This window comes from Equus asinus, chromosome 22, assembly GCF_041296235.1.
Source record: "Equus asinus isolate D_3611 breed Donkey chromosome 22, EquAss-T2T_v2, whole genome shotgun sequence".
Taxonomy (NCBI): Eukaryota; Metazoa; Chordata; class Mammalia; order Perissodactyla; family Equidae; genus Equus; species Equus asinus.
In genome coordinates, this window is record NC_091811.1 from 68,816,217 (window position 1) to 68,841,474 (window position 25,258).

At 42.2% G+C, this 25,258-nt stretch overlaps 1 protein-coding gene across 17 annotated transcripts in view; it reads left to right on the forward strand.

The window, feature by feature from the left end:
* The window catches only part of RAB3IP (RAB3A interacting protein), a 42,300-nt gene extending 17,248 nt beyond the window's left edge, over positions 1–25,052 (forward strand). For 6 of the 17 annotated variants that reach the window (XM_044755804.2, XM_044755803.2, XM_070495086.1 and 3 more), the window contains 8 exons: positions 8,548–8,643; positions 14,302–14,379; positions 15,599–15,802; positions 18,662–18,790; positions 20,017–20,129; positions 22,065–22,164; positions 22,251–22,320; positions 24,694–25,052. In XM_044755804.2, the coding sequence (XP_044611739.1) occupies positions 8,548–8,643; positions 14,302–14,379; positions 15,599–15,802; positions 18,662–18,790; positions 20,017–20,129; positions 22,065–22,164; positions 22,251–22,320; positions 24,694–24,776 (873 nt within the window). In that variant the 3' untranslated portion in view covers positions 24,777–25,052. Of the gene's footprint in view, positions 1–8,547; positions 8,644–10,225; positions 11,930–14,301; positions 14,380–15,598; positions 15,803–18,661; positions 18,791–20,016; positions 20,130–20,680; positions 20,948–22,064; positions 22,165–22,250; positions 22,321–22,541; positions 22,639–24,693 lie in introns of those variants that run through there. The other 11 variants (XM_070495079.1, XM_044755806.2, XM_070495082.1 and 8 more) reach the window with 5 other exon arrangements.
* Positions 25,053–25,258: the final 206 nt, after the last annotated feature.

The window sequence follows — 25,258 nt, forward strand, 5'->3', positions numbered from 1 at the left end:
TTTAAGAGAGGCCAGATCATTAAAATTTTAACATCCTTTTACTTTTAATTTTAATCTGTTTTTGTCTTTCTATTTAAAGTGGGTTTCTTGTAGGCAGCATATAGTTAGGTCTTACTTTTTTATTCTTTCTAATAATCTCTGCCTTCTAAATGGTATGTTTAGACCATTTACGTTTAATGTGATATTGATATGGTTTGGTTTAAATCTGCCATTTTACTGTTTTCTCTTTGTCTCTTTTGTTTCTTTTTCCTCCTTTTATGCCTTTTGGATTAATTCCGTATTGTTTTCATTTCATCTTATCTCCTTTGGCTCATTAACTATATATCTTTCTTGTGCTAAGTTAGTGATTGCTTCAGGGTTTATAACATATATGTCTTTAATAATCAGCATCTGCCTTGTAACAACGTGGTACTACTTCACATCTAGTGCAAGAACCTTGCAAAAGTATGCTTCTGTCTTTCCCCTCCCACCTTTGTGCTGTGGTTGTCGTACATTTTACTCTTTCATGTTTTAAACTCCACAGTACATTGTTACTATTTTTGCATTAAACAGTTGATTATCTTTTAAAGGAATTTAAATAATAAGAAAGAATCTTTATGTTTACCCATGTAGCTACCATTTCCAGTGCTCTTGATTCCTTCTTCTGGATCCAGATTGCTATCTCATATCATTTTCTTTCTACTCAAAGGTTATCCTTTAACATTTTTGTTGTGAGTGTTCACTTGTGATAAATTATTTTTAGTTGTATATCTGAAAAGGTCTATTTTTTGCTTCTTTTTTGGGGGGTTTTTTTTTGGTGAGGAAGATTGGCCTTGAGCTAACATCTGTGCCAGTCTTCCTCTATCTTGTATCTGGATGCCAACAGCATGGCTTGATGAGCAGTGTGTAGGTCTATGTCCAGGATCCAAACCCTTGAACCCCAAGCTGCCAAAGTGGAGTGTGCGAACTTAACCACTATGCGTATTTTTAAAAGACATTTTCATTGGCTGAAGATTTTTAGATTGATAGTTTTTTTCTTTTAGTACTTTAAAGATGTTACTCCTGTGTCTTCTAGTTTGTGTTATTTCCCACAAGAGGTCAGCTGTCATCCTTGCCTTGTTGCTCTGTGTGTGGTGTGATATTCTTCTTTATCACTGCCTACAAGCATTTTGAGCACGGTGTGCCTTGGGGTAGTTCTTTTCAGGTTTCCTGTGCGTGGGATTTGATGAGCTTGAATTTGTAGTTTGTTAGTTTTCACAGAATTTGGGAGGTTTTGGCCATTAGTTCTTCAAAAACTTGTACCTCATTCTCCTCTCCTTTGGGACTTCTGTTTCAGGACATTAGACAGCTTCAGGTTGTCCCACAGCTCACTGGTGCTCTAGTCACCTGTTTTTTAATCTTTTTTCTCTCTGTTTTATGGTGGATAGTTTCTATTGCTATGTCTTCAATATCATTACTCTTTTCTTCTGTAATATCTAATCTGTTAATCCTATACAGTCTATTTTTTTATCTCAGACATTATATTTTTCATTTCTGAAAGTTTGATCTGGGTCTTTTTAATATTTTCCTTGCTTTGTCTAACATGTTCAGTCTTTCCTCTGGCTTCTTGAACATATGAAGTACAATTTGATAGCTCTTGTAACCCTTGTCTAATAATACTTTCATCTTTTCAGGTGATGAGCTAGGGAAATTATAGGGCTCACCTTGTTTGTTTCCCATTTCTGGAGGATCACTGTCCTTGTTGTCTGATGTCCAATGTCTTAAAAAATCATTGTTCATATATTTTTTCCAGTTTTTTAATTGTATCAGTCGGAGTGGTAAGTATGATTCGTATTACTCTGTCTTGATTGGGAGTGAAAGTTCTATTTCTTTATATTGTTTGATTGTTTTTTTCTGACCCATCCCAGTAACCCAACACAGAAACCTAGAGCTCGAGTAGTTTTGAGCTTCATGAGGATAAGGATTGCATGTGTTTTTGCTTGTGATTCTGTTGTCAACATGTAATGGGCTCTCAGTACATTTCACTGATTAAATGAACATGTACGTGAGTATGCAGTTACCCTGTTGTAGGAATGACACACATGAGTAATCTCTTAGTTAAGGACATGCTAACTGCTTGTAAGCAACTCCTAATTTTAGTGACATACCTAATAGAGTTCCTTTTTATTCATTTAACGCTCTATAGCGGAGGGTCATAGTTGGAAGGCAGTTCTTTATGAAATAACTCAGGGATCTGTTTCTTTGGTCTTGGGTCTCTGTGATCTTTTAGAGTTTTATTGTTATCTGTATCTAATCAGTGAGATGAAAGGAGAAGAAAGCTTGGAGGAGGCATTCCTGCTTCTAAAAAGCTCTGACTTAGAAGTGATCCTTGTAACTTTGTTCACGTTTCCTTGGTGTGAGCCAGTTTTGTGCTGATGCTTAGCTGTGTGAGGGGCGGGGACTTGTCGCCGTGATCATGGGTTTTGGGGGCAGGGGTGCCCGGGATGGTGGTTCTTCACCTCTTGGCCTTCCATGGGCCATTGCTGAAGAACAGCTTTTGGTGGAATTCTGAGGCATAAGTTGGGTTTTGGTGCATCTTTATTAAAATATAGCTTCCTGGACTCTGCCCCAGATTCTGCTGAAACAAACTTACTGTGTTGAGGTTTGAGAATATGCATTTTCAGTAAACTCTCCTGTTAATTCTTGTATTCACTAATATGTGAGACCTACTGGTATAAGGTGTTACTTTTACCTTTTAATTATTCTTCCTTAAAAGAGAATGAAGTGACTTGGAAAATAAAATCCAGTGGAATAGCTTGCAGCCACTGAAATCACTCAGAAACACATACCTGTACCAAATCCGTATTCAGCACGGCCCCACTGACTGCCCAGGGATGTTATAAACATTTACTGTGTTCTTTAATAAACAAATATTTCTTGAGTAACCAAAGTGCTCACAGCTTTGTACTAGGCCCTGTAGGGGCAAAAATAAATTAGGTTTGACCCTGCCCTTAAGCTTTTCAGTAGTTGGGGAGAGAAGATGTGTACACATGGTAATGGTTCATTGATTCCAAATTGTATGTTTTTTCCCATTTTAATGTCTCTGAAATCAGTATGAGTTTTAGAAGTTCCATTAGCCAGGCAACGATCATGACAGTTCTCATTGCCTACTGTGTGTGAACTTGGTCACAACTTTTCCTGTTGTTGTTAATTCAGTTGAATTATGTGAGTTGGATGCTGTATTTGTTGGTCTTAATTACTGGGTTAAATATCTTCAAAAGGATCTCACTTGATATGACATTGAAACAAAAAGAAAGATACAAAAAGCAGAATGATGTATGATGTCCATCAGTTTAAAACAGTTCTTTCTATAAGTATAAAATGAAAATTCCAAATGAAAAAAAAAAGCATCATCTCATAGTTTCATTGACAGCGTTTTTTCTTTCTTGATGTATAAAATGTTTCTCTTAAAAATCTTAATGAAACACACTTGATCGTTAGGTCCTCAGATTCTGTGTTAAGTATCTCTCGGATTTCCTTTGTCCAGTGCTACTGCTCCAGATCTCTGTCTCTTGCCTAAAATACTGCAGTAATCGACTATTTTCTCTGTCTCCAGTCTTTTTTTAACCTAGCCACACTGTCCAAGTTATTGTTTCCAATTGTAAATCTGATTGTCACTACCTTGTGTAAAACCCTTCAGGGACCTCCCACTGCCTTTGAGATAATTTCCCCTTGCCTTTAAAGTAAATCCTATCTTCTTAGCCAAGGTTTCTCCGCACGGGGCATACGCCTAACTTTCTGGCATTGTGTGCTTGTGGCTTCCACCCCTCCCCATCCTGATTATTTATTCCCTCCTGCTCTACATTAGGCAGATTCCTGCTCTGTTGGTCTGTGCCCAGCATTGCCGTAGTCCTGATCAGATTGCCTGTGTGCCTGTTGGAAGATCCGCTGTCCTCAGGAGGCCATGACTTGTGAGGGTCACAGACTGCATCTCTCCTTTTCTGTGCCTCCAACACTTAGATGAACGCCTGAGGCATTGTTAACACGAAATTAATGTTTGTTGAAGGGATGAATTTTGAATAACTATATTGTAACAAAAGGTTCTGATAATGAAAAGTACAAACTCTAAAAAGTATTCACGTGAAATACAAATTTGACTTCAAATAGGTAAAGTGAGTTGGCCCTCGAAGTGTAAAGAGAAAGCAGTCAGACATTTATGGGGAAACAGTTTGTTCAGAGCATGGATCAGACTGGGGCATGAAACGAGAATGAATCGGACTAATTAAACTCTGGCTTTAGAGTCTGGATCAAGGGAGGTCGCTCGGAAAAGGGAAACAGTGCATGTTGTGGGGAGTCTTTAGGATCAGGTGAGGTTTATGCCACCTGGGTTGCTGGTTGGAGCTGTTGGAGAATTCTGCCTTCCTCAGAGACTGGTATTGCTCTGACAGATCGAAGCTTCTCAAGGACGATGTCTTCCTTGTTTTTGTATCCTGAGGCAGTCTGCAGTGCCTGCCTACGTTTAGACCTTTGTTTAGTCTACTTGTGTGTTTTGAATTTGGGAGTATTTTAAAGTTTTCATTTGCATCGTAATCTTGAGCATCATAAAGTTTCCTTTGCTGTCTTTAGTGATTTTTGCCCAGTGTTCTGCCTAGCATGATATGGAGATTAAGACTCCTATTTTTTTATTTGTATTTTGTTTTATGCCTTGGCCCATCCTTCTGTTTTCAGCCTGTCTGACTCACTCTGTTTTAGGTATGTCTGTTGTATAGAGCACAGAGGTGGGTTTTGTTAGCCAATCTGGGAGTTGTTTTCCTTTAATAGGTGAGTTGTGCCCACTTATGTTTATTGATAAATGTGCTGTATCTGGGCTTGTTTCTGTTGCATGGCTTTCAGGTGTGTGCTGTGAAGATCCACACCTTGTCACTCAGGCTCCGTTTGCTTTTGCCCCTCCTCCCTTCTTTCCTTTTGGTATTTTGGAAGGTCTGGTTTCCATCCTAGTTGTTACCTGTGATCAAGATATTTCTCTCAGCCCTTCTTCAGACACTGCCTTTGTTCTTACTGTAAGCAATGCTAAAACTCTTTCCTTCTCCCCTATCATTTGATGTTAGTTACGAGTATTGTCTTAACGTCAATGTCTGTGGTGTCAAATATGTTTAGGTTTATACTAATTGAGTGTGGTCCTCAGGTGTATCCCTTTGCTCCCAGTTAATATTTAAGAAGTTTGTGATTTTAGTTTCATCTTCTGTTTTTGTTTTTTTGGATGTTATGTTTATGTTCCTAAAGCTTATAACATTTACATAACTGTTTTGTCAGCTTTATCCTCATTTTAAAAAATGGTCTTTATTTTTTAGAGCAGTTTTAAGTTCATGGCAAAATTGAGAGTAAAGTACAGAAAATTCCCATGTATTCTGTCCTCCTGTACGCACAGTCTCCCCTCCTGTCAACATCCCACACCAGAGGGGGACGTTTGTTACAGTCAGTGAACCACACTGACACGTCATTATCCTCCAAGTCCTGAGTTGACATTAGGGTTCACTCTTGGCGGTATGTATTCCTTGGGTTTAGACAAATGTATAAAGACATGTATCTCCCATTATAGAACCACACAGCCGTTTCACTAGCCTAAACACCCTCTGTGCTCCGCGTGTCCATCCCTCCCTCCACCCTAACCCCTGGCATAGTTTTGCCTTTTTGAGAATGTCACATGGATGGACTCATACAGTGTGAAGCCTTTTCAGGTTGCCTGCTTTCACGTAGTCATATACATTTATTTTCCTCCACATCTTTTCAGGACACGAGAGCTCATTTCCTTTTGGCGCTGAGTGTATTCCATTGTCTGGGTGTACCAGAGTTTATTTACCCACTCACTTAGTGAAGAACATTTTGGTTTCTTCCAAATTTTGGCAATTATGACTATATAAACATCTGTGTGTGAGTTTTTGTGTAGATGTAAGCTTTCAACTCCTTTGGGCAAGTACCAAGGAGTGTGATTGCTGATCACATAGTAAGAGTACGTTTAGTTTTGTAAAAAACTGCCAAACTGTTTTGCAAAGCGGCTGTTCCATTTTGCATTCCACTGGCAGTGAGTGAGAGTTCCTGTTGCTCACCGTCCTCATCAGCGTTTGCTGTTGTCAGTGTTGTGGATTTTGGCCATTCTAACAGGTGTGTGGTGGTATCTCATTGTGGTTTTACTTTGCGTATCCCTGATGACATATGATGTGGAGCATCTTTTCATATGCTTCTTTGCCATCCGTACATCTTTGGTGAGGTGTCTGTTCAGGCCTTTGCCCGTTTTTTAATCAGGTGGTTCATTTTCTTATTGTTGAATTTTAAGAGTTCTTTATACATTTTGGGTAACAGTCCCGTATCAGGTGTGTCTTTTGCAAATATTTTTTCTCATCTGCGGCCTGTCCTCTCATTGTTCTGATATTCCCGTCTTTTGGCTGTAATTCTACAGTTAAATTATAAACTCTAGTCCTTAATCTTAAAGCTTCTCAGGCTTTTCCCTGATTGTCTGAAACTCCTCTCCTCGCTCACTCAGGCATGCTCGTGGTGAGGTGCTCCTAGAGAGTTTTCCAGTTTGTAACTGTCTCTGGTCTCACACTGTAGGATACTCTCGCTGGATGGAGAACCCTCAGCTCACATTTTTTTCCCTTGAGTATCTTGAAAGCGTGCCTCCGTTTTTGCATAAAATGCTGTTGATGTTTGATACCGGTCTGGTTTTCTTTCCCTTCTGGTGGCTTGGCTTTGTTTAGGTTTTTCGTTACAAGAACTTCACATATTTTTTGTTTGTTTTCTGTGTTTAAATGAATTGGTTTCCCTGGGCTGTTAGGAAGAGGCTCCTGTGAAGGAGTGGGATGGACCAGCATCGCTTTCTCAGGTGTACGCTCCTGGCTTCCCTCCCGTTGTCCTGGTGTGTCTGTGTGGCCACCTCTGTCTCAGAGGTGAGCCTCGCGCAGGAAGGTTTTCTCCTTCAGCCTGGCGTCTCTGTGAGTTTCCCAGGCTCAGCACTAGGCCAGAAGGTACTTACTTTTTCTGACGGTACTTTCTGTGATGTTTCCTCTGGGACCTCACCACGCCTGCCTCCTCTGATAGCTGAACCTTCTCTCCCTGTCTCTCTTGTTCCATCCTGCACTTTTTCCAGATCCCAAGAGCTTTTCCCTGGGGGCTTGTCCTGGAGGGGGCTCTTGCTGGATGCTCTGCGCCTCCTGGGAGTCGGTGCCCCCAGCACTCTGGGCCCCTCAGGACCGCACTCCCTGCAGCTCGGAGCCCGCAGAGACCTTTCCCTTCGTCTCGCTGGTTCTCAGATTCGTTCTCCCGCTTTCCTCCAAGGGTAGAGTCCTCTCTTTTTGGGGTGTTTGCCATGATTTTGGGGTTCTGTGGCTTTGTAGGGTACCTCTGCAGTCCCTTCCCCTTCTGCTGCCCCCTTCCTGTGGAGGTGGCAATGTAGACACGGACCCCGTAGTCTGAGGTGTAGGGGGTTCTTTGACCTGGTCATGTGGAAGACGTAGTCGTTGGTTCTTCTGACATCACGGTTGGCATGTTCACAAACTATGCTGCCACCAGAATTAGAACACAACTAACCCATTATTTTATTAGTGTAATTATGACCAGTACATAGGGAGCTTGGATTTTTTTATCTCTAAGTTTAAAAGATTAAAAGATTAATTTAGTGCAACATATAAAATTACCTATTTTTAACATCTTAGTAAGGACTTTTTTTTTTTCTCTTTTAGTGATTGGCACCTGAGCTCACATCTTTTGCCAATCTTTTTTTTTTTCTTCTTCTTCTTCTCCCCAAAGCCCCCCAGTACATAGTTGTATATTCCAGTTGTGAGTGCCTCTGGTTGTGCTATGTGGGACGCTGCCTCAGCATGGCCTGATGAGCAGTGCCACGTCCGCACCCAGGATCTGAACCAGTGAAACCCTGGGCCACTGAAGCGGAGCGCGGAAACTTAACCACTCAGCCATGGGGCCGGCCCCGAAAAGGATTTTTTTTAACATCTGTTTGTGGCCTGTTGAGGAGTCATGTATAAATGTAGGATGTGGTTTTTGTTGTTAGCATTCTCCTTGATTTTAAATGCAAATATGTATCATTTGCCTCTGGCTGCAGTGTTAAATAGGTGTGGTCCCCTAATGGAAATTTTACACTAATTGAAGTTTGGTACGTAAAGTTCTCTAGAAGTAAACAGTTTCAAAGTAAATGTGGAAAAAACCCACTGAACTTTTATTGAAATGAATAAGTGTAATTGAAGAAATTCCTTGCTTGATGGAATAAATATGTTCAGAGAAAGCTAAGGGAAAAAGGAATGAAGTCATTTAATTGTTTATTTTCACATGTAGTCTATAATCATATTTAATCTTGGGATATTTTATGAAACGAACGTGAAAATTTAATATGTGAGTTAGAATTATTTGTAATTTTAGATTTGCCTGATGGTCTTCCACATAGCAAGTGCTAAATAAAGCTTTGCAACGTGAACATTGTTGGAGGGGACAGTATTAACATGTAGTAATTTTACTAGTGAGGATTATATAGTCTGTTGAATCTAACTTCAAACCCAAAATAAAATGGTCGATTTCTCCTAGGAGCTGAAGTTAAAAGATGAAGAGTGCGAGAGGCTTTCTAAGGTGCGGGACCAGCTGGGGCAGGAGTTGGAGGAGCTCACAGCTAGTCTGTTTGAGGTGGGTCCCTTTATGTCTTGGCCAAGAGCAACGTCTTGATTTTTATATATTGATAGAACTGCTTTTTGAGGGAATCTTGGAAAAAATATGTTTAACTTCAGACTTATTTATAAGTCCTGTAAGAAAAAATAAAATCTTTAAGAAATGTAGAGTCTACAACTTAAAATAATGTGAAAGGGAAAAAATACTATGGGCTACCAGGTTGTTTAAATATGCATGTGTGGAAAGAAGGGAGGTAAATTTTAATTCTGATTTTACCAAGTGTTTAGGGGCTGCTTTAGAGTAACTTTATATGACCCCACAGCAAAGATGGCAAACTACAAAAATGGAGTTATCTGATCAGGGATGGTTTGAGGCATGTTCGTAGGAGCATCTCCTTGTTAGAAGTCACACCTCTTTATCTCCCGCCTGCCACCAGGCCCCAGTTTCCACCCGACTCCAGCAGTGTTTCTCAATAGGGCGCCATTGACGTTGCAGGACACTTGGCATCCTGGTGTTTTAGTGAGGGTCCTCCAAGAAGCAGAACCAATAGTGTGTGTGTATACGTATATACACACACAGATACGTGTATACGGAGAGAAAGTTATATAAAGAGTTGGCTCATGTGAATATGGAGGCTGGCAAGTCCCAAGTTTTCAGGGTGAGTCGGCCAGCTGGAAGCCCAGAAGAGTCAATGGTGTAGTTCCAGACCACGTCCAAAGGCCTGATGACCAGGAGAGCTGAGGGTACAGTCTGGTCCTGAGGCTGCCAGGCTCTACACCAGGAAGAGCTGGTGTTCACTTCAAGTCTGAAGGCGGGAAAAATTCTCACTTATGGGGATCGACGTTGTGTTCTGTTCAGGCCTTTAACTGATGGGGTGTGGCCCCTCCCATGTTATAGAGGGCAGTCTGCTTGACTCAGTTTACCAATTCAAGTGTTAGTCTCTTTCAGAAACACCCTCACAGAATCACCCAGAATAACGTTTGACCAAATGTCTGGGCACCCGTGGCTCAGTCAAGTTGACACAAAATTAACCATCACACTTGCTTTGCCCAAAATATGCTAGTAATGCTCCGTGACATTCTGACAACGCCTAAGTATCAGGGAGAGGTGGCGCTGCTTTGGTTTGGCGCCTCCCCCAGGGAAGACCGTGACCGTCAGCGTCCCTTATCAGAAGTGTTGATGCGTTACTAGAATGACTAATGTCATTGTGACTTACCAGTGTTTTCTTTTTTCCCCTAAAAATTTGTTCTTAAAACTTGTAATGTAATAAGATTTTAGGGGAAAAATTCCTTCATCTTTTATTATTTATATTTATGCAGCATCTATTTTGGCTTTAGGTATGTGTAGTTGCTTACATTGTGGTAATCCTCATATTCTTTGTACTTTTTCTTTGAATAGCATCTTTTTGTATTACTCCCTAGTCAGTGTAATGGTAGTCAGACTCTCTCAGTGCATATTCCACAAGTTTTATCCTTACCAGTAACATCATAGTGGGTGTCTTCAGACATCTGGGCCCTCTGTGCCCTCTGCTCATATCCCTTCATCCTCTCCTGTTTTGGGGGGGTCATTTTCCTTTAAAACTGATTTTTTTTTTGTTTAGTTAGGTAGTCATCAGAGATGAGAGGAAGATAAATTTAAGGATGGAAGAGTGGGAAGATGAAGATCTGGGAAAGGAGCTATGTGGTACTACATTTCTGTACAGAGAAGGGGTATTCAGGAACATAAGACTTTTTCATCCGATATTGTGGGGCTAGGAGAAGGCTTCGTAATGACGTATGTGTGCTAGATGAGAAAGCACACGTTTGCGCTCTGTGTGTCGGTTTTGTTTCCTGCCTCCTGCCTGGATCTCAGCCCTGCTTCGCCCCGTCCTCTGTACTTACGTGGGTGCTCTGTTAGGTGAGGCGAAAGGGAAACCAACAGCAAGGGGCATTTCCCTCTCTACAGCATTTCTGGTGAAGGACCAGAAATAATGGAAGAGTGGATCTAAGAAACATAGTTTTGGGGTCCCTGAGCTAACAATGGTCAGTAGCCTCGACACTATGTATGCTTTCTGGGAGAGAACTTACGTTGATTAAACATGATTTCAGCAATGAAGAAAGTAGTACTTAAACTAATTATTTGTGAATTTTGAAAAAAAGGTCTGAAAGTTTTTCTGTGGTCTTGATTGTGCCTTCATGATGTCAATTACCATTGTCTTATGAAAACATTTTTTTTGCTTGCGTTTTATGTATATGTATGTGTGTATAGGTTTAAGAATTAAAGATTATTCTGAATAAATTTAGTTTGCACAGTTTTGATAAACTTAACATGTAAATTCGATTTAGCGGTTTATTATCTATGATGAATAGTCTTGAATATGATTATACTTTGTATGTAGCACAGTTGTCTTAGAAGTCAAATACAAGAATGCTGAAGTTTTACATATTTTCTTCAAGTATCTAAGATTTTGAGATATATAAAATGAAATCAGTTGAAAGAACGCTTTATAAGTAGGCTACATTTAACATGGAAAAAAAAGATGAATAGTCTTAAGATGTGTTTTACATTTTGTCAGCCAGTTTTGGTAAATTTCTGATATGCCCAGTTTTCTCTCCATAATGCTATGAGGCATATAAGTGCAAATTATCATCACTTTATCTGTGAGGAGAACGAGGCATACAGGGCTAAGGAGCAGTGCTGGGGCTCAGACGCAGGGCCCTGACCCTGGCTTAAGCACTGTGACCATCGTGAACGGCGCTTCGTTTGTCTCAGGCCACAGAGAAGGAGTCATCGTGGAGGCCTCTCTCCCCTTCGTGTTTGATGAGCTAGACACGGTTCTAAGAGCATGTATGCTTCCTTGCAAATTATACATGTACACTAACATACCTAATGATGCGTTGCATAAGTTATAGAACAAAAGTTTTAAAAAGTGAGACAATAGTAAAAATGCTTAAAATTTTTTGTAATAGTACAAAAATACTTCGTTCTTACTGAAACATCATGTATGTGTGTATTTATTTACTTAGTGGAGGAATGTGATGGAATGTTACCTTGTTTTTGAAAATCTCATTTTAACAATTGATGATTCAGATGAAGGTCTCATCTAAGTTTCATTTTTTAAATTAGATGTTCATAATGCAGATATATTGATCCAAATGGAAGAAGTATATCTTTCCTTGTATTAAATCATTATACTAAATTCTCAGTTCCATTGGTATTTATGTGAAGATTTTTCCAGAAAATTCTCTGGTGAATTTATGTCTTCTTTAATACCAATAAATTGTATTTCCAAATTAATCAGAAGATGTTAAATTTAAATGTTATCTTAACCAAAGAGAAAAAAATTCCTTCTTCATTTGAATCACCGCTAACCAGATAGGAAAAAATTCTGTTTTCAAAGTTTGTAAGAGTGTGGTCATGAATATTTGTATCAATCAGAGGTCTGCAGACTGCAGCCTGCAGGGCAAAACCAGCGTGTGTCCACTTTTCTATGACCTTATGAGCTAAGATCGGTTTTTGCATTTTAAATAGTTGGGGGAAAAAAATAAGAATGTTTTGTGACATAGGAAAACTACATGAAATTCAGATTTCAGCGCCCACACTTTGTGTGTGTGTGTCTGCTCTCAGCAGCTGGGCCGCCACGTGCCGGCCACTGCTCTCTGGCCCTTTATGGGAAGTTCACCAACTCCACGTGCAGATGATGCTTCTGCCGTTTCCAGCGTCGGGATGACAGCTTATCTCTTGATGTCTTTTGTCAGTTTGCAAAATCCTGTTCGTGACCTTCTGAGATACTGTGTCTGCCTCATTCCAGCTTTTCTTTCCGCTTAGGGCTCCAATTACGTGTATGTTACACCTTTTCACTGTGTCCTTTCCTTCTCCAGGGGAAGAGTCACCCCAAATTCCAGCTAATTTTTCTGGGTTTACTTCTTCTCCTGATCTTGGACCCCCAATTCTTCACTATTTCGCTTGCTCTCTAATTACCTTCACTTTAAAAAATGTTTTCTAATTGTTCTCCATGAGGTTTGGTCCGAGTTGCATAGTTCACTATTAAAGAAAGCAGAGTCCATTTCCAAACATTTAAACAAATAATCTCTTCACAGCATGAGTTACTTTTGAATTTATAGTTAAGGTGTCACTTATCCTGAAGGATCAGATTAGATATGTTTATTAGTTTGAAAATATCTGCCAAGTCATGGCCTGTTGACAGCCACTCATCATCATAGAAAAATTCAGCAAATCTGAAACATTTTTAAAAGAAAAGTGCTTACCTCTTTAAATTTAGCAGCTCTTAAGGACTTTGATACAAGATAACCAGCATAATTGTGCATGTAGGATTTTCATGGTTAATCTCATCTCATTAGAGAGCGTTGATAGTAAAGCTGCTCTTATATAGACTAACACGGTCTGTAAATTCACGTTCACGGGCACACATAAACTGCGGTGGATCACAGGGCCGAAAAAGCGGATGAACACGTGGGAGCGCCATGTGAACCCGACGTGAAGCGCTCCACTCGCCCACTGCACGGTCGGCAGACCTTTTGTTACACGCCTTTGAACTGGTTTCCTCCCTCGGTCCTTCCCTTTCATCTCAAAAACCATAAGCACGAGTTCTAAATATGTGTTCTTACATCGCAGGGTGTTATCTCGAGCTCTGTGTGTCCTGTGCCAGTCCGTCCTTAATCCTTTATAGGGTTATTCTACACAGCAGAGTAATCTTTTTAAAATGTAAGAGCCTGTCACTCTCTTCCTTAAAAGACCCTAAGGCTTGGTATTATATTTAGAATAAATCCAGAATTCTTTTTTTTTTTTCCCTGAAGATTGGCACCTGAGCTAGCAACCCTTGCCAATCTTTTGTTTTTTCCTTTTTTTTTCCTCCCCGAGTCCCCCCAGTATGTAGTGGTATATTTTAGTTGTGGGTCCTTCTAGTTGTGGCATGTGGGACGCCGCCTCAAGGTGGCCTGATGAGCGGTGCCATGTCCGCGCCCAGGATCTGAACCGGCGAAACCCTGGGCTGCCAAAGCAGAACGTGAGAACTTAACCACTCAGCCATGGTGCCATCCCCCACCTTTTTTTTTTTCCAGAATTCTTATTCAAATTTTTTTTGATTATTAGAATGGAAACAATGTCAGCTCGTTAAGAAATACTGTATGGAAAAAAGGGAATTAAATACCTTGAGTTTCATGTTTTTAGTACTAAGAATTAGGGCCTTATTTAAAGGGTGACTTCTGATTTGCCTTCTTAGATTGCTCTGCATGAAAGTGTCACAGTGTCATTTTGTGGACGTTTTGTTGGAAGCTCCAAGCTTCTCGGCTCTCGTTCCTGTAAATGGCGACGTTATTGATGTGATAATGTTTTTACTTGTCCCTTCTGTGTGTCTTTGCTGTGACAAATGGGGTGAATGTATATAGTGAGACCACATGACAGACGCCTGACTGCAGAGGAGCTGGGTGTGACGTGTGGGTCACACGTCCTCCTTCATCACCTTCAGTCTTGGCGCAGCAGGGTCCAACTGGCGGTCAGTGCGGTGCCCCTGGTGCTGGGGCCCAAGGGAGTTTCTGTCTGATGACAGCTGCGGTCGCGGGTTGGTGGGGAACGCTCATTTTCAGGCTGCATCTTGGTGGTGTAGACGCCTGCTGGAAGGGTTTGGAAACACATACTGATGGTTTGTTTCCAGAATCTGTGATTGTCGCTTTTCAGGAGGCTCACAAGATGGTGCGAGAAGCGAACGTCAAGCAGGCGGCCGCGGAGAAGCAGCTGCAGGAGGCGCAGGGGAAGGTGAGCGGTGGGCGGGCGGCCGGGGCTGCTGCTGTGGGACGCGGTCAGCACCGCGCGCTCCGGCTGTGAGCCCGCGGAGACGCAGCTGCTGTGGGACGCGGTCAGCACCGCGCGCTCCGGCTGTGAGCCCGCGGAGACGCAGCTGCTGTGGGACGCGGTCAGCACCGCGCGCTCCGGCTGTGAGCCCGCGGAGACGCAGCTGCTGTGGGACGCGGTCAGCACCGCGCGCTCCGGCTGTGAGCCCGCGGAGACGCAGCTGCTGTGGGACGCGGTCAGCACCGCGCGCTCCGGCTGTGAGCCCGCGGAGACGCAGCTGCTGTGGGACGCGGTCAGCACCGCGCGCTCCGGCTGTGAGCCCGCGGAGACGCAGCTGCTGTGGGACGCGGTCAGCACCGCGCGCTCCGGCTGTGAGCCCGCGGAGACGCAGCTGCTGTGGGACGCGGTCAGCACCGCGCGCTCCGGCTGTGAGCCCGCGGAGACGCAGCTGCTGTGGGACGCGGTCAGCACCGCGCGCTCCGGCTGTGAGCCCGCGGAGACGCAGCTGCTGTGGGACGCGGTCAGCACCGCGCGCTCCGGCTGTGAGCCCGCGGAGACGCAGCTGCTGTGGGACGCGGTCAGCACCGCGCGCTCCGGCTGTGAGCCCGCGGAGACGCAGCTGCTGTGGGACGCGGTCAGCACCGTGCGCTCCGGCTGTGAGCCCGCGCTTGCCTCGGGAGGTCTGCGCACCTAAAGACGAGGAAGGCTACTGCGCAGACCTAGCGGGCGGTGAACGCTTGGTCCGTCTGTGTTGGAGCCGGATGAGTCAGAGTGGATCACGTGTGTGTCAGGGATTGTATACTCACATTTTAGAGCTGGTAATGTTTCTTATCCTAATTCCCGGGAAAAATTGCCGAAATGTTACTAGATTTTACTGTTCAGGGATGAACTACAACTACTCATAAGCTATTATATTTTGAAGATTTTGAAACTTCACATAAATTAAATGTTAGACATGATAATTTAAAAAAGTTCATTGACCTTGTGAATAGTAGCTGAATCCAAACCATAGGGAAACATCAAAAAACTCGATTTTACTTTCCTTTTATTACTCCACAGGAAGTACAAATTAAACTTGTATTTCACTTTTGAAAGGAAAGTGCTTTGACCAAGTTGCTAACATTTAGCTGCATCTGTCATAAAACCTGTTTGGTGTGTGCAACAGTGTTGATTTCTTTTCAAGATTGATGTACTTCAAGCCGAAGTAGCTGCGTTGAAGACACTTGTGTTGTCTAGTTCTCCAACATCCCCGACGCAGGAGCCTCTGCCCGGAGGAAAGACAGCGTTTAAGAAGGGGCACGTGAGAAACAAAAGCACCAGCAGTGCCATGAGCTCCGGCCACCAGGACCTCAGCGTGGTGCAGCCCATCGTGAAGGACTGCAGAGAGGTAACGGGCCCGCCCAGCGCTGTCCACGCCCACCCGTCCTTCTGTCCTCCTTGCCCAGGCCCCTCGGGTTTGCCAGCAGCATTGCCAGTACCACTCATGCAGTGTTAGGACAGGGGTTTTATGCGGGGCTGGTGCTGTCAGGATCCCTCAGTTCCGTCCTCTGTCCAATCATGCAGTGTTAGGACAGGGGTTTTATGCGGGGCTGGTGCTGTCAGGATCCCTCAGTTCCGTCCTCTGTCCAATCATGCAGTGTTAGGACAGGGGTTTTATGCGGGGCTGGTGCTGTCAGGATCCCTCAGTTCCGTCCTCTGTCCGGCCGGCCTTGGAGGACCTGCTGGAACCTGGAAGTGTCTGAAGCTCGCTGTTTCTAGTTCAGGGAGCGAGCTGCCGTGAGTTGTGTAAAGGAGAGTGGGTGGCTTTAGTGCTTTAGTGATCTGGCTGGGTGCTCTGACAAAATGTTGATATAAGAACTTGTGAAAATAAGGTGTTTTCTGAAGAATAGTGTTTTGCTTTTATACTTCAATTCTGGGAGAAGTGGAATCGTGTCTCACTGAGGGAGTCTTAGAGTTAATTCAGATATTTAAGCAACAAAAATCGAATAACGGTAGGTAGCTTTATCATTTTAAAAGATATGTTATAAAGATACTTGAGATAATGTAGACCTGTTTTGAGCTGTTTTGAGTAAGAATTATATAATTGTGAAATATTGTTTTGTTTAATCATTGCGTGTGGTGTGAACCCATTCCCAAGGAGATTGATCGGTAATTGGTGGAGTGGCCCTCCTGTTTTGTCCTAAAAGCTGTATTTTACATGGTTGAATGCAAGTCCATCATTGACCTTTAAGAAGCTGTGTGTGCTCATTTAGTTAAACTTCTGCATGGAACCCAGGAGTTTATTAAACTGAATAACCAAGGTTCTTACCTATTTTAATTGAATTACATTTTGTTTAATTATTATAAAAACATGCTAGTGAGAGAGAAGGTCAATACTTCATCAAATCTGAATGTGACAAAATCTGAAATTCACACTAGTTCCTGTTAAGTATTTAAGAAACTTTTTTTAGTCATTACTTTAATTCTAATTTCTTTTGAATTTAAATAACATTTTTAATTGCTTGGCACAACTTGTAATTTTTCTGTGGTTTCTCTGTGTGTATAATTATGTACCTTTTTTCCTATTGTTTACACTAACAAAATTTAAATGCTTTTTCATATGGAACATTTTAAAGTTTTGTTTTTAGTTTATGAAATTTCTTAAAGTATGAGTAGGCGGCGCATATAACTTCAAAAGAATAACTTTTTGCTTTCCAGACATATTCTGTATCTAATGTTTTGTGAAAAACTTGTCAAAAAGTTTTATTAGACAAAAGAAACACATAAATTTGGCCTGTGTAAGTCTTAGAAAAAGATGTAACGATCTGAGAGGAAATGAAATGTGTCCGTGTTTCTATAGAAGATGTGATGGGGGCAAGGCCACGACATCGGCAGCATTTAAAGCGCCCGTGCGTGTGCAGGCTGCCATCAGTCCCCAGGATGTGAAGTTGAGCTTTTACTGGTTCCTTGCTCTGTAGCCTTGGGCAAGTTCCTTTCTCTCTCTACGCCCTGGGTTCCTTGTCTATAAAAATGTCTGTCTTGCGCAGCTGTGAGGATTAAATGTTTGTGATAAGTGCTGACCATAGTTCCTGGCACAGAGTCACATCTTAATAAATAGTTTAAGTTACTGCCTGTGAACTAGAATCTTGCCTCAGAACACCACTTATCTGCTCTGGGGTTAATGACCATTCAAGGGTAAATTTTACAAAGAAATTGAATTTGAAAAGGTAAGTATGGCATATCTGCTATTGTTTTTATCCTTTTGCCTTCAGCTTTGATCCAGGGGACGTATGGATGCTCACTGAGACTGCCGTGGTACCCCTTAAAGGAAAGTCAGTGGGGAAGGTTGGGTACACTCGGCCTTTGTCACTCCAACTGGGGTCCCTGACGTCTGATGGGGCTGAGCCAGAGGCCACAGCTGTGCTCAGCGCCCCCTGCTTCTGGACGAGAGTGCACAGCGCTGCAGACAATGAGGGACAGTGCTCGGGTGGGCGGCCAGTGTAGGGGCAGCTTTGTGTTCTGAGGTGGGTGTTCAGCGGGGCTGAGGGAATTCATAGGGAAGAGTACTTGGGGAAAATCTATTATAAGGGGAATGGGGAGAGGGACCCTCGAAGAGTGAAGAGGAAGGCAGAGCCGGCCTGTGGCTGATGGCTCAGCTGGCAGTTGTTGGATGTCCACGTGCCCACACACATCTAAGTAAATGTCGTCTTTTAGGCTGGTCAGTTTAGGAGGCTGTCTGGGTGCTGCTTTTAGTCTTGCTGCTTGTACAGTGACCACTTTGGAAATTCTTTTGGAAAGGGCTTCAGGTAATAGCAGAACAATTAGTGTCATTTTTCACCCCAAACTTGGTTTCACAGTTTAGTCAGGCTCAGTTTATTTGAACCCTTTATTTGATCAACTTGGATCCAGATTGCTTTTTGATTATTTTCAGTGTAGACCTGTCGTCACTCTGTGTGTTCACAGCAGTTGCACATTGCTGTGCGTGGAGCCCCGACATTCCGTTTTTGGGGTGAGGTGATGGCAGCCTCATCGCTCACGTAGTGGATAGCTTGGAAAGGGCCCGCTAGCCATGCGGGAGTTTGGATTTTAAAAAGAAAATTGCTCCCATGTATTAAAACTAATCGAGAACTGTTCAATTTGCTGTTTTAAATACAGAGTATTTTTTTTCAGTCATGTTTAAATTAAATTTTGGTCTTATAAAGTGATTTTTTATAAAGTATTTGTGCTTTTTAAAAAGTGATTTGTGTCTTTTTGGTTTGTTTATCAGGCTGACTTGTCTCTGTATAATGAGTTCAGATCTTGGAAGGACGAGCCCACAATGGACAGAACGTGTCCTTTCTTAGACAAAATCTATCAGGAGGATATCTTTCCGTGTTTAACATTCTCAAAAAGTGAGGTAATTTTTAAAAAATTTTAGTAGGAATGCATCAGAGTTGTTTGTATAACTTTACTGAATCCTGTTGTGTATTTTAATATCTCCTACATGAATAAGTCCTTGTCAAGTGTCACGTTTCACACTTTCTCCGCTCCGCATCAGGAGCGTCGTGAGTTCTTGGCATTGGTTGCTGAGCACCTTCCTTGTTTGAGCGGAGGGTCCTTCGCACAGCCACGTGTGTGGGGTTGGAGTGAAGTGTGAAATGTGTGTTGGGGTGGGGCCTGTTTCTCGACTCTCAGCTCAGGGTTCAGTGTCCAGGAAGTTCTCTGTGCTCTGAGCTGTTGGCTGGGTTTATCTGTACCTGATAAAAGTCATATTGAGTTTCTTTATCTTTAAAACCGGAAAAAATGCCATCCTTGCCTGTGTCACAGAGTTAAGAGGATAAAATGAAGTGAATTAAGTAGATGCATTTGCATAGTGCCTTAAATTTTCTAAAAGTTTTTGTAAGGTCATAATTTTAATTTGTTCTTACATGTGAAGGCTTGTCTACAAATATCCTTCAGTCACCGTTTAGGATATTGGACGCTGGGAGTCTTGGTTGACTCTTCGGAGGATTTGCTCATAAGCTTGCTCGTGAGGGGTTAGGGCGTTGCTGAGCCCTGGTGTGCACCTGTGTGTTCACCACGGTTCTGCCCGGTCCGGCGTTCGGAGTCAGTCATCCTGCCGGACTGAGGGTTTGCCTTTGCGTCTGTTCTTTGTCAGTTGCTTCCAGCTCCGTCTGGGTATTTAATATTGGATAATTCAGTTACTTCTTTTATAGACTCACTCTTGTGCACATAAATGTAAGTTCAGAAAATATATAGCTATAATTAGTATATATTGTTGTATTGTGAATGACCAGTGTTGAAAACATTGCATGCATTTCGCAAAATAAAGCATTAGGATATTTATTTCTTAGTGGCGTTAACAGTGCATGTTAATTGCGGGTTACAGAGACTGGAATCAGTGCTTTCACCTTCTTCCAGATGAGGAGAAAAGTTACTCAGCTGTAACTGAGTCACCTTTCATGACGATTTTCGAGTTATAAAAGCACTCTAGTTGAGGTTACATGGTTTCTGTCTTCTTTGTTGGCTAAGGCCAAGCTAGTGGAACTTGGGGAAAGAATAATTTTAAAAATCAGTTTACTATAGAATACATTTTGATATTTTTCTGCAGCATAGTGTCTAATACTTTTCATTTTTCTGAAGTTGGCTTCGGCTGTGCTGGAGGCTGTGGAAAACAACACTCTGAGCATTGAGCCAGTGGGATTACAGCCCATCCGGTTTGTGAAGGCTTCTGCAGTCGAATGTGGAGGACCAAAGTAAGTTTTCAAAACCAAGTCTTGTGAAAGAAACTGAGTTTTAAAAATTGTGTGTATTGTAATTATTTAGTTTTTCTAGTTTTAAATGTGGTTAAATTTCTAGTTTTCTATTTAGCATCTGTGCAGCTCAGACAGGGTAGGATATAGCATTTCAAATTAGCACCAAAGGCGTCCCCTTTTAAATTACCAAAATATACATGTATGTATGTTAGGGATCCAGGTGGACCAGGGGTAGAAGTGTGTTTTTTTTTAACCTGACGTCATGATGCACCAGTTGATCGTGAATCGCTTTAGTGGGTCATAAGCAGAACTTTTGTGTGTAACATGCATCTGTACAGCTGTGTGTCCTGGGTTTCTCCCTGAGGGTTACCACCAGAAACGGTGTGGGGAGACAGTGAATGAGACACAGTTCTGTCCAGCACGATTGGTCCTCTCCTCTCGTCCTGACGTTGTGAAGGGTTCTCACTGTGGTGAGTGAGCAGTCCTGTCTTCCGTCAGTGAGGGAGGTTTGGCAGCTACACACCTGCAGAGGTACACTCCATGTTTCACAGCAGGACACGCCTTTCCATCCAGCCCGTGGAGGAGTCAAGACTGAAACCAACAGTACCTAAAACCTTTGGCGTGGCTGTTTGGAGAGTGACTTGGAAAGATTTTGAGGAAGCTGCTCAGTTGGCTGTTAAGAACCAAATCAGTGCAGGGGACTGGAAAGCCCAGGAGAGCCCAGGAGGCAGTGAGTGACAGTGAGGGTCGTGTTGAAGACGGAAGAGGAGGGGCTGGTGGAGATGAACCAGCGGGTCTGTGTGAAAGCCTGCCAGGAGGTGTGTGGTCCTTCTGTTTCCTGTTGTGCACATCGCGCTCTCAGCAGGCCAACACAGCGCTGGCATTTGGTGACTGTTTGTGGAGGTGACTTAGTCCTGTGTCTGTGAGCCACATGCCCACGCGCCTCGGGTCCTGTTTTACCCTCCCCCAGTGCCACCCCTGTAGCAGGTGGCCTTAAATTTGGAGAAGGGATTGACATTCCTAAATTCTACTCCTCAACAAACGCCTGAGTATTTTTATCCTGATCATTAAATTAGCAGTTTTCGTACTTTGTGTATGTTATGTTTTATTTTAAATATAGCATATGGCAGTTTCTATTGTAGGATTTTAAATTTGTGCCTGCATTTACATATCACACATATTATACATGTGCACATATCATTAAATGATGACAAATGAGGATATCAGTTAAAATAGATTTAGTATTTAGTCAAATAATTATGCAGATTAGGTTTAAGGATATTGTGCGTGTGGAGTGGGACCAGGAGCCAAGGTGTTTGTGGTGCGTATTGTGTGCGAAAATTCAAGGGAGATATGGTCCCTGTCATGAGCAGTGGAGCTTGGCCCTGGCCCAGCTCTCCTGGGCTTGGTGTGAAGTCAGCACTAAATGAAGGACACCGTGCTGCGGGAATTTGGCGGACAAGCTCTGTCCAGTGGTGGTGACCAGGGACTGTTCTCGGGCGGAGGGAGGTGTGTCTGCGTTTTTGGAGCGTGGGTAGAGATTGGATAGATGAAGAGCGTGCATGTGACCGAAGGCTGGAAACAACAGTGTGTTCAGAGGAGGTGAGGAAAGGAGAGATGGGACAAATCTTAAGAAGGAAAAGTTAGGAGATGATCAGGTTCAGTGGGGAAATGGTATAAATTAGTTCCAGGAGGGGCGTGTACGCAGAACAGCGGCTGCTCTTCCTGGAGCCGTGGTTAAGCTTGTCCTAGACACTCAGGCCCAAAGGGCGGGGCTTTGTCCTTGTTGCCCCTGGCCCAGCCTCTGGAACAGACCCGGGACGTGGCTGGTTCTCAAACACCTGTTTTCTTACTGAAGGAGTATATGGTTTGTACAGAAGGTGGGGGCAAAATGCTTCTCATTTTAAACAACTAAACTTTATCATTATTTTACAGAAAATGTGCTCTCACTGGCCTGAGTAAGTCCTGTAAACACAGAATTAAGTTAGGGGACTCAAGCAACTATTATTATATTTCTCCTTTTTGCAGATACAGGGTAAGTACCTTAACCATGGGTTCTGATAAAGCTCGCTCTGAGGTGAGATGGTGGGCTATTGATGACCTTTTCTCCTTTTGGCCTAGATCACTTCTGTGTGTAACTTTTTTACGTACATTCGGTATATTCAGCAGGGACTTGTGAAACAGCAGGATGGTGAGTGTTCTTAATTTGATTTAAAATATTTACGTGAAAGTTCAGTAAAAAATTTAGAGCATGGTAGTAATGCTCAAATAAACTTTATTATTGGTACATTTATATTGAATCTTTTTTATAGTTCTGATAAAATGTGTGTAGAATTTGGGAACAAAATGTCTCTTAAAACACACTATTTCGTCCTTATATTTGCCTCATTTACTCTAATTTTGATTTTCAAGTAGGATCACGTGTAACTGTTGAGGGGTATGTGATAAACCAGACGGCAAATGTGAGGGGAGAGCAAAGCTCATGAAGTTCGCTCCTTAAGAAATAAAAGTGAGTGAGTTCTAGGTGTGGCCAGATTTATTTTAATTGGTAGAAACCACGGGGAGCTAACACAGTTTTTTTCTGTATTTTCTACTTTCACGTGTGCATTAATAAAGCAGTCAAGAGGATAATTCTGAGAGGAATAAAGATTGCTGTATTCTGAATCTAAATTCAGATTACTGTATTCTAAGTCAGCAGAAACGTGCAGATGATAGACACAGGAGAGCCAGCCTCGCGCAGGTGTTTTGGTATTGTTCATGTGGTCTTTCATGATTACTGATAGCTTCATAGTGACTGTCGTAAATACCAGGCACGAAGTGAACGTGGCCTGACGACCCCAGAGCAGTGTTTCTCAAGGATGCGTGACTGTTGTAAACCAGAAACAGCAAGTCCTGGGCTGGGGCAAGTCCATGCCCGCTTTCCATTTGAAGTTGTGGGAAATTTCCTGTTGATTGTGTTTTCAGGCACTGAAAATATTCTTATACTTAAAAACTAGTAGAAGCCGACTATCTTTCAATCATGTAAACCAGTGCATCTTAAATCTGTAGAAAAATGAGTTATGCTGGTGAAAATTTAGTATTTCTCAAGCTCTGGTATGTTGTGAATGGTCATATTTACTTAGAATCCAGTATGATTAGATTTTAATGCCTATTAAAGAATGGGGTGAATCTTGACTCTAATTAATGTTGAATTTCAAAAGGCTGTGTAGCTAAAAGGAGTCTTTAAACTGTACAGTTCGACCTGTGACTTCAGTAAAACTGAAGTCTTTGTGTACCTGTCAGTGGGTAATAGGATTTTAGGTGGAGAACAGGTGATTTATGTTAGGTTACATTGTCCAGCACGTTTTTCTCCTTGTTCAAATAAGAAGTTTTCTAGGAAAGACTAAGAGATAATTTACTTCATGAAAATAAGAAGAAATTGTCGTGAGTGTAGAGATGATGATAAAGTGGTTTCTGTCCCTTTTCCACTTCATGGTACTTGGAACACGTCATATTGTGTGGGTTTGTGGTAAATAAATATTATTAATTTTAAAGTCTGTGTGTTATTTGTGCCTTGTACCAAAAAGGATTTAGGGCAACTGAGTCTAAAGCAGAGTTTGTCAGCCTTGGTACTACTGACATTTGGGCTGGATAGTTCTTCACTGGGGGGGCTGTCTCGTGCCTCGTGGGGTGCTCTGCAGCGTCCTGGGCTTTACTCAGTAGATGCCAGTAGTGAAAAGTATATCCAGACACTGCCAGATGCACCCCTGGGGACAGAATCCCCCCCAGTTGAGAACCACTGATCTGAATCAGTCTAATCTGATCATATGTCAGAGGAGGAAGACGTCTACATTTATTTTCATTTCTAATTTGTGCCATATGCAAAACCTTTCCCTGTTATTATTCACAAAGAATGTTACAGAGTTCCTGGATCGTCTCTTCTTTTTCTTTTTTTCCTGTTTACTCTCTGTTAGTGTTAATTAAGAGTGAAATGGTGAAGATGTAGCAAACTAGGGCAAGAAGATCTATACGTTAGATAGTAACTCTTGAATAACAGAACATTGAGTGTGATTACTTAGGAAGGCAACAGCGTTGCCATTTACTCAGGACACTGAAATATCCACCTTCTGTTGGGCTAGTGTCTAACAAATACAGTCATGCACCTCCTAATGACGTTTCTGTCAATAGTGGACCGCATGTACGATGGTGGTCCCATAAGATGAGTACCATAGAGCCTAGGTGTGTAGTGGGCTGTACCGTCTAGGTCTGTGTAAGTGCACTCTGTGATGTTCACACAATGACAAAGTCACTTAAGGACACATTTCTCAGAATGTTTCCTTGTTGTTAAGTGATGCGTGACTGTAGTTTTGGCAAAACTGGTGAATATTACTTCTTTATTCATAAAACTGGGCTGCTCACAAATACTTGAAAAAGTTTGTGTGAAACAGCGATAGAAGATGGAGGCAGTAGGTCTGTCATCAGGAAATGTCCTCTTGGCATTTTAGCTAAAGTTTCAGTGAAACACATTAAAAATGATTAAGATGGTATTTTATGATTTATGTGTCTCTCTTTTTTGTTTGTATAGTTGATCAGATGTTTTGGGAAGTTATGCAGTTGAGAAAAGAGATGTCATTGGCAAAGCTGGGATATTTCAAAGAGGAACTCTGATGCTCTGCCTGGGACCATGCATGAACCTCCCTGAATATCTGGAAAATGGCTGGATATTTTTATGGTTACTTGATATTTATTTCCAAGGAGTGGGCCCAAGACTTGTTCCCTCTTTCGCAAATTACACTAAGAAGTACTGTGATTTCTTTTAAATTGACCTATGCTGTGTTTGCTTATTCTTTAGTTGAACACACTATAAAGAACTACAGGTAATTGCTAGAGATTGTAATTTATAGTTGCAAAAAAAAGCACTAAATAAATAAATGAATGTTTGAATGTGTTTTGCTTTCTCTTCTAGCTCTGACATGCAAATAGGGTACTGAATTGTGGTTTCCAACCTGCATAGCTTCCCAAGAGTGCAAGGAAGGAGGCTGAGTGGACAGGGTCAGCTCCTGGCCCCCACTAGAGTGGCTGTGTTTTCATGTGTTTTATATATTAGGCTTCCAAAAAGATTATTTACAGAAAGCAAAAAGGAGAAATGA